A 9,446-nucleotide genomic window follows, 5' to 3' on the forward strand; every position below is an offset into this window, starting at 1 on the left:
AGAACTTTACTCATAAACAAGATACACACAGTTCAAGAATTGTCAAGTCCAGTCCATAATTAAATCCAAGGCCGATAATGTTGTTTCCAAAGATGCAATGTGACTCGATAGTAGTTAGTTTTGTCCGTCACAGAGTCTGAATGGCCACCTCACCCCCTTTTATACCCTGTGGGGTGTGGTCCAGCGACTCAGCTTAATCTCTGGCACGCCTCTTCTTCTGTTGCGCGCGCTTATCTCTGCGACGCTGCCGAGGATCCAGCCAAGACTCATCTCCCTCATTACTGTCCATCTGTGGCTGCATGGACATGCTTGGCCCCAGCCCTGTCTCTTGCCCTTCAGCGGACACCGAAGGCATTGCCAGAGAGGAGGGTCCTGGAGAGGGAGGCCTTGCCAACTCCTCTCCTTCACTCTCGGAGTCCTCTCCTGCCGATGACACAGGCTCAGGTAACAGAGCCACAACAAGGATTGTGTTAGCATCCAAAGCTTTTATGTTATCCTTTCTCCCACCAAGGCAGTGTTTCCCAACCTTGATCATTTCTGGATAGGTGGACTTCTCAGAATTCCACTGCCAGCATGGCCACCGATAAGAATTCTTGCAGTCCAAGGATCTCTTCCAACTCTGTTATTCTGTTAGATTCCCATCTCAGCTTCGTGTTCAGAAGGTCCCAGGCACAGAGTGGGACTTCCACTGAAATCTACCCGCCCTTCCCCCATTGATTTACTCAACAAAATAGAGAAGTCATGTCCATGGCTATGTGCTCTCCAACCTTCACATGTCTTCTCTGACAGATGAGAGTGCGATACAGCCCCGTATGTCGGTTGCAGCCATTGCTGGGACAACTATCGGTTCTGTGGCCGGAGTGGTGCTTTGCGTGATCGTTGTCTATGTCATTTGGACCAAGGTTTCCTGTTGGTAAGTCTCCCACCGAGTCGGCGTTCCCAATCTTCTCGAACTTCTCTAGGTCCTTCCTCCTCTTGGGTGCCTGGTTTCACTTAACTTTGGACTTGCACTCTAAGGGGCTCGTGGCACCAATTTCACCAATTGTTGTTTTCTTTCCTCCTTCTTCACCTTGGATCAGAATCTATCCTGGTACAACCTTATGGAAGCCCTTAAGGGGGCAAATGGCAGGCACACCAGGTCTAACCAGGCTTACTCTAGATTCAGAATGGGATCCCCTAAGGAACAGAGCAGGTATCCACATCCCAGTAGATCTGGGATTAGATTCAGTGCCCATTGCTGAATCTAATAATTCTCATAGACCGGAGCACAATGGGCCATAAGAACAGACTAACCTCAGCTGGACGTGTTTCAATTTCTGAAGCCTTGCAGGTACGTGGAGCTATAATCCCCGTGGATGAGCCAACAGGTGTGCTGGCTGGGGATACTGGGAGCTGTAGTCCCAGTTCATCTTCGGGAAAGACCGGAGTCTTTCCTAATGTCTTAACTATTATAAAATATTAAGACATTGGATTTCTGGGGAAGGAGGGCAGTTTGCATAGAATTTATAAATCTTTTTTTTAAATATATATATATATATATTTGTAATTATAATATTTGAAAGATCCTAATTGGGGAGAAAAGGGTCAAATTAGGGGAGAAATATAAGGGAGGGCGCAATTTGGGGTATTAGCAAGGAAATAGCGACCAAACGTTTTACTCACACTGATCTTATGCCATGCAGATGCAGTATGTAAGGGCTGGCTGTGAGGGCTGGGAATTCTGGGGGTTGTAGTTACAGCACACTGTAACTACAACTCCCAGAATTCCCAGCCCTCACAGCCAGCCCTTACATACTGGTTTGTAAAACCAATGTTTGAAAACCAATTTCTCAAACCAATGTCAGAGAAATTTCTCTGGAAAAAAAAAATGCCCTTTCTCTGTTAAGTAGTGGCCAAAATTGTGGAAACCTTTTGGGAAAACTGTATTTTCTAAAACTAGCTAATAACAACACTTTTTTTATTTTTTTGAGTAGTACCCTAAAATGATATATCAATAGTAACATAATTTAATCAAGAATGTAATGCAATAACTTTTATGAAGGATTTGCTATTAGAAGAGCAGTTACAGTATAAAGAAGAAAAGTAAAACACGTAGAAAAAACTAAGATTTTGCAAAAATGATCACCAGGTCAGTTAATATTTAGCTGGATAACCTTTAGCATGAATTACGGCCTTACAGCGTCTTCCCATGGAGTGAACCAAGTCTTTGAGTGCTGCAGCTGTTATCATGTGAAACCAAGATTGAATGATGGCTTCTATTAACTGGGTTTTATTGCTGGGTGGCTTCTGACTAGCAAGTACGCTCCCATAGAGAGGGGCTCCTCCGGGTGCCGTCGGCCAAACAATGTCGACTGGCGGCCCCCAGGGGGAGAGCCTTCTCTGTGGGGGCACCTACGATCTGGAACGAGCTCCCCCCGGAGATACGGAGGATCCCGGATCTGCGCACCTTCCGTCGTGCGCTTAAGACTTTTTTATTTCATCAAGCCTAAATCTTCTCCCCTTTTTAAATGTAAATTTTAATTCGTTTTTAAATTATGGGGTTTTTTTAAATTCAGCCAAATTATTTAATTCATTTTTATTCTATTTTAAATTTTTTGTATTTATGTGTTTTATCCTGGGACTGTTCACCGCCCTGAGTCCTTCGGGAGTAGGGCGGTATAGAAATTTAAATAAATAAATAAATAAATAAAACTGGCAAAGATGGCAGAGGCATGCCCGTATACCAAAGCATCGGTCTTTCATCACGATCCCACTACTATTATCTTGATTTATTTATTTTTTTGGACTCCTTCCATGCAGAGCTTCCTCTGCAAATACAGATGCCGTAAAAATAGAAAACTTAAAAAAAATGAAAGCTACTGACTCTGGCCAGATAAACAGCAAGGAAGAGAAACCCCGGGTGAATTTCTAAGAACGGGTTGGGGGGTTAGTAGTGCAGGATTATAAATAACTGTCTGGCGTTGTCGGGAAACAGATCCCCACTTTGTTTGGGGTCACACGTGTCTGCTGTTTATTTAGGAAGAAGGAACAGCACGCATCCAATGGAAACATACCCTCGGCACCCGGCCACAGTAAGTATCAGCCCTTGGGCCGGGCCGGGATCTGCGTGGCGCATGCCTGTATTTGTGATACGGTCTCCCCGCTACTAACACGTCGCCTCACAATTTAGGGGAGCCTCACTAACGCTGGAGAAAAGGTGGAGGAGATTTTCCCGCACTCTTTAGAGCAATGTTTCTCAACCCTTGGCATTTTATGAGGTGTGGACTTCAACTCCCAGAATTCCCCAGCCAGCCTGGCTGGCTGGGGAATTCTGGGAATTGAAGTCCCACACCTCTTAAAATGCCAGCAGTTGAGAAACACTGCTTGAGAGCCGGAGAGCAGGTGTCTCCATCCACAGCCCTAATGCATCCTGGGGAAATTCCTGCATGACTAGGGGATTCTGGGAGTTGGAGTCCACGCGTCTTAAAATGTCGGTGGGTTGAGAAACCTTGCTGTAGAGTTGGAGTGTAGGAAAACAGGTTTCTCCATCCACAGCCCTAATGCATCCTGGGGAAATTCCTGCATGACTAGGGGATTCTGGGAGTTGGAGTCCATGCGTCTTAAAATGTCGGTGGGTTGAGAAACCTTGCTGTAGAGTTGGAGTGTAGGAAAACAGGTTTCTCCATCCACAGCCCTAATGCATCCTGGGGAAATTCCTGCATGACGGGGATTCTGGGAGTTGGAGTCCATGTGTCTTAAAATGTCGGTGGTTGAGGAAGTACTGCTTTAGAGCCAGAGCGTAGGAGAGTAGGTATCTCCATCGACAGCCCAAATGCATCCTGGGAATTTCCTGCATGCTCTTTAGGTACGGGGTGGGCTTTTTCCCAGCTGCTCTGGCTCCTGTTTACAAGGGGAGAATCCTTCTCTGACTTTACTCCTGGCATCTTGGTTTCTGGAAAAAGCGACTGCTTTTGTTGGGGTTCACCTCTCTTCTTCTCCCATCTGTCCATCTTTGGTTCTCCTTCTGTCCTCACTTGCCCTCAAAGCCCGAATCACTTGGGATTTCTGCTGCTATATTACATGATAATTTCGTGGGGGGGTGGAGGGATAAAACCCCACAGCTCCCCAGAAGTGGTGAGATTAGGCAGGATGGTCATTTGGAGAAATGGTTCTTCATCTCCGTTGAGCTTCTGCTACATGGATACAAGCATGAAGAAGGCATGTGGGGGTGGGAAGCTGTTGACCTCTGTTGTCTACCCCTGCATTGGCTTGGATGGTCCGGACCTGGACTCAGGTAGGAAGGGGAAGATTGGTAGGTTGAACCATGGGAGAGGTGAGAAGATCCCCATTCTAGAACTCTCCAGTCCCTTTTGTCAAATCAACAATGGACTTCTGCTGATCTTCCACCATCTGGGCTTTCCTGAAGTTCTTTTAAGAATGGAAGGACCATTCAACAGAAGTGAATCCGTTTGCTTGGGATTGAACAGTGGACTTCTTGGTGCCCTCTGAGCTTGATGACTTTCTTGTTTCATGACCCAACTCTACACCGAAACCACCAATCTTAGAGTGCCTTCAAGAACACCACCGGAAGGGACTTTGACCATCTTAGCATTCTTCCTTCTCCTGGCCTTTAGTTGGAGATAATAATCTAGAGCAGGGGTCCTCAGACTTGGCAGCTTTAAGACTTGTGGACCTCAACTGCCAGAATTCTCCAGCCAGCATAGCTGGCTGGAGAATTCTGGCAGTTGAAGTCCACAAGTCTTAAAGCTGCCAAGTTTGAAGACCTCTGATCTAAGGGGAGAAAAATGAATTTAGTTGGAGATGACCTTGGCACGGAGAGAAGAAACTTGGTACTTTCTCCATGCCCTGCCACATCTCTTAAATCGGGAGGGACTTCCTCACCAGCATATGTGGTTTCAGACAGAGTCCACGCCTCTGTGTGTCTCTCGTAAGGGCATGGATGCAATTGTGTTTGTTCCAGTTCCCTGATTTTTTTTTTTCTCTCTCTCTCTCTCTATCGTCTCTGTCTCTGTCATTTCAGACCAGGCCACTGATACCAAGCCCAAACTGGTAAGAATGGAACCCTTCTCATTTCTATCGTGTCCAGATTTCAAGGTGGAAAGAAGGTCGAGTTAGAAAACTGGAAACGTTGAGGGTCTAACTTTAGAAGGGGGACGTGGTGGCTCAGTCGCTAAGGCGCTGAGCTTGTCGATCGAAAGGTCGGCAGTTCAGGGGTTCGAATCCCTAGCGCTGCGTAACGGGGTGAGCTCCCGTTCCTTGTCCCAGCTTCTGCCAACCTAGCAGTTCGAAAGCATGTTAAAAAATGCAAGTAGAAAAATAGGGACCACCTTTGGTGGGAAGGTAACAGCGTTCTATGCGCCTTTGGCATTGAGTCATGCTGGCCAGTCGTGACTGCCTGTACATATGTCCAGATTATTTGAAAACTAAAAAAACCCAAGGCCAAATAAGAACTTGCTGTATTCTGAAGACGGAGTTGCTACTAAGGTGCATTGTATTATTATCATTATTATTATTTTATCAATATCAATTATTTCCTGGGTCATCATAACCTTAACGGATTCTAAAGACTCAGGAACCCAAGCAGTACTGAATACAAGGTGAGTAAAGTATAGTCCCAGTTGAGACAATCAAGAGGGTCCTTTTTTTTTTTTACTCTTGGGTAAGTTTGGGTAAGTTAAATATTTCTGTAATATAGTCAGTTGTTGGCCACAGAGAGCCAAGAAGAGTTTTAAGAAAACCAGATTCAAATAAAACCCTTGCAGATAATTAGAGAATTTCCAAAGCTGTTGGGGAAAAAAACCTGTTAGGAAACTACTGTGTTTCCCCGAAAATAAGACCCTGTCTTATATTTTTTTTTGAACCCCGAAATAAGTGCTTGGCCTTATTTTCGGGGAGGTCTTATTATTTTGGGGCGCGTGGAGCAAGACGGGGCTCCTCTTGCCGTCTTACCTGATTTCCAGCTCTGTCTCCCTAACCCTAACCAGAGGAAATGGCGGGGACCGGCTGGACATGCATTTTAATATTTTCGGGGAGGGGTTATTTTCAGGAGGGGGCTTATTTTAGCGCATGCACTCAAAAGCCCAATCGGGCTTATTATCAGGGGCTGTCTTATTTTAGGGGAAACGGTATATAGATATTTGTAGTGCCAATTTTCTGGGCCTCTACAAATTCAGGAAGAGTTGCCGCTTTCTTTTTGTGCTCCAGTACCTTTTAACTGGGCACAACTCTTGGGGGTGGTGATGCTTTAAATAAGCAGAATCCAAGCAGAACGACCATATAAACCTCTAGAGAAAACAGGAGCAAGATGCAAAAAAAGAATTAAAATAGAAACGCATGAGTATTTAAATCACAGCTTGACAAATTACATGCGGTTTTGTTTTTGTGATTTTTTTGTGTGTGTGCGTATTTTAAAACGGACTTCTCGTGCTTCCCGAATCGTTTGCCGTTTGGAAGGGAAGAACGGGGTTTGCTGTGAAAATGCTGAATTAACGTTTGCATGCCTTGTTTGGTATCTGTCTCCAAAGGCACATGTTGTTGTGTCGCCGTTGCTATTCCTGTTTCTCGTTTCTTCCTTCAGTGGAGAGCTGACGATGCAAAGGGAAGGGGCCAATTTTGCACAGATTTCCACCCTGAGGATTGAGAAAGAGAGAGAGAGCGCGTGTTGTCCGTTTCTCCTATTGTTCTGTGTCCTGTGTTCTAATCTCTCCGTCTCTTCCCCCTTCCCTCCGCCTTCCTCTTTTACAGGGTGAAGAAGACATACAATATTCAACACTAGCTTTCAACACAAAAACTGCTTCTCAACCACTCTCAAAATCCCCCCGGCCTTTGGACAGCGGTATCATTTATTCTGAAATCAAGAAAAAATGATTGCGGGTTGATCTTTGTCTGGAGGGGGGGAGGTTATTTAACCCAGGAGCTTCCCCCCCCCCCTCCTTCGGCTTCCTTCCTCTTTCAGCTGGATTCTGGTGGCGAGCTTTGATGGGGAAGAAGGGAGGATAAAAATGATCTTCTCCCAAGAAAGGAAGGGCAAGAAACCTCTTCCCACATGATCGTTTACTGTCCAGATGCCGCCCAGCCTCTCAAGTTGGATGCAAAACAGCAACAACAGCGGAGTTTCTCTCCAGGATGTAATGAAAGGGTTGGCAGCCTCGTGCGAGAGCCAACACGTACATTTTTTATCATGTTAAGACTTCCGTGCGGGCAGTGGGGAGGCTGTTTCATTCCCCCTCCTCAAACAGGGCAGGAAGCAAAACAAGAGGTTGCATTTTGGGTTCTCTGCCTTCCCCTCCCATTCTCATCCTCGCTGCGATTCCTGAGTGGTGCCAAACGGTTCTTTTGTTTTGTTTTGCAATTTGAGTTTGGTGTTTGCAAGCCAGCTGTGGCTCCTAACCCTCCTGGGCTTTTTCCTGCCACGTGAAAAATAATTTTAAAAAAACAAAAAGGTCTCGTTTCTTCAGAAAAGCATATGACGTGCTTGCTGGTACTTGCTGTTTTTTCAGAAGCCAGAGGAGCTGATTTTTTTCCCCCAGATAGATTCCTGCCGCTTCTAAATCCTCAAATATCTCTTGGCATTTTTTTTTTTTTAAATCAATAGGTAGATCAGTTGGGCCTCTGTCCCCGGAGGTTACGGTGGGAGGCGGTGACGACAAAAGGGCATTGTGATTTTCCTTCTGGAACCGTTCCTTGTTTTCTCCAGATCGGCTACACCAATTAGAAGAGACAAACAAACGAAGAACGATCAGGAGCCAGATAGTGACGGGAGCAATGAGGTTCTGGTTTGACAAATAATTTTTCCCAGGTTTATTTATTTATTTTTCTCCTGCAAACTGGCATTTGCTGGGCAGGAAGGAAGGAAAAAAGTGAGCCCCAGGCAGACAGAGATTTAGTTAGTACCCCGGTGAGGTTTTCCATAACTCTTGAGCACCAGATGAAAATGTCTTTGTTGACAATTCCAGAACTTTGGATGAACTTTCTGCGGAAAAAGCTTGGCAGTCCCATCTCTTTTGGGCTGGTCCCAGCTCTTCAGATCGACAGCTTGGTAGGACGGTTTGGGATACGGCACGGAGCTACGATGAGAAGAAGAAGCTTTTCAATGTCCTGCCAGCGTAGAAGAATTGAAAAATGCAGGGCCCAAATGTCAGATGAACTCCCCCGCTGCAGAAAAATGCTTGAGCTAGGCAGAAAAGGAAGGCTGCCTCGTTGAAGGCATCCAAGCATGGAGAGAAGGTGTGTTTAGCCAAGGGTGTCTCTTCATTTTGGTGGGGAGGGGGGCGGGGAAGCAACTTTAACAGTTAAACGGTTTGCCTTGCTTCCACTTCATGGTATTAGAATTAACCGGTCTGCCTTGCCTCCAAATGCAGGCCATTTAAGGTCTGGAACAGGAGAGAAGAAAAATTTATTTTAAATATCCACTGCTCGACATTAGGATAGGCAGTTTAGCGCTCCCCTCCCTTTCCCCTTCCCTGTTTCTTTCCTTTGATCAAAAAAATAAAACCCGCCAGCCTCCCCCTACCTGGCACGATACCATCTCATACAACCGGAGCCTCGCACAATTAATTGTCAGGTGTGGCCGCGCAGCTTGTGATCGCACAACGAAGCTTTGGAGCAAGAGGACAATGGCGCAGTGTTTTGGGAATAAGGACGTCGCATGTAACCTTCCCCGGTCTCCAAATGAAACCATCATCTGCCATCCTATCTTTTCTGGAAGAAGCGGAATCTGAGAAGGAAGATCGAGAGACCTCATGTAAATTGTCGTGTTTGGCTTGACGGGTGGTTTCCCCGTGGTTTGAAGCTGATTTTCGATGGATGTGTCTGGATATCTTTTTTTAATTTAAATAAAAAAATAAAACGGAGGGGAAAAGAAGAGGCGAGTTTGTATATCGTCAGCCCTTAAAAAGAAAAAATCAGAACTGCTCTCTGTTCAGGGGTGGGATTCGAACATTTTAGCAAGGGGTTCTTTGCCCAGTTGCTGGGTGGGCGTGGCCATGGTGGGTGGACCTAGTCGGCCTCCTGCACCACAGCGGTGGGGGCGTTTTTGCCTTCCCCAGGTTCCGGAGGCATTTTTTGAGCCTCCGGGAGGGCGAAAACAGCCTCCCCCGGGCTCCGGAGGCCGGAAATGGGCCCATTTCTGAACTTCTAGTACTTCCGGTAGGCCCGTTCTTCACCCTCACAGAACCTCCACGTGGCCTCTGCACTTACCTGTCATCCAAAACGGGCCGCGTGGAGACTCCCGGGAGGGGAGGGGTGAGCGGGGTCAGCCAGTCCTTGCAACTACTGGTTCGGCAAAACAGATGTAAAATTAGCATCCGATTCGCCCAAACCGGTCCAAACCAGCTAAATCCCACCCCTGTCTCTGTTGCGGGGAAACCAACAAATATTCACATCCAGTTTGTTGCCTTGTAGATTGGGGGGTAAGGGCAATAAAAGAGAATATTTGTAATTTAGGG

At 46.2% G+C, this 9,446-nt stretch overlaps 1 protein-coding gene across 3 annotated transcripts in view; it reads left to right on the plus strand.

Annotated features, from left to right (window-relative positions):
• The window catches only part of LOC117677675 (cell adhesion molecule CEACAM5-like), a 47,761-nt gene extending 38,901 nt beyond the window's left edge, over positions 1-8,860 (plus strand). For 2 of the 3 annotated variants that reach the window (XM_087876287.1, XM_034438026.3), the window contains 4 exons: positions 790-913; positions 3,019-3,071; positions 5,021-5,049; positions 6,745-8,860. In XM_087876287.1, coding sequence (XP_087732413.1) covers positions 790-913; positions 3,019-3,071; positions 5,021-5,049; positions 6,745-6,867 — 329 coding nt within the window. In that variant the 3' untranslated portion in view covers positions 6,868-8,860. The remainder of the gene's footprint in view (positions 1-789; positions 914-3,018; positions 3,072-5,020; positions 5,050-6,744) is intronic. The other variant, XM_034438027.3, reaches the window with a different exon arrangement.
• The last annotated feature ends 586 nt before the right edge of the window (positions 8,861-9,446 follow it).

This window comes from Pantherophis guttatus, chromosome 10 (genome assembly GCF_059756535.1).
Source record: "Pantherophis guttatus breed Tessera chromosome 10, ASM5975653v1, whole genome shotgun sequence".
In the NCBI taxonomy this organism is placed as follows: domain Eukaryota; kingdom Metazoa; phylum Chordata; class Lepidosauria; order Squamata; family Colubridae; genus Pantherophis; species Pantherophis guttatus.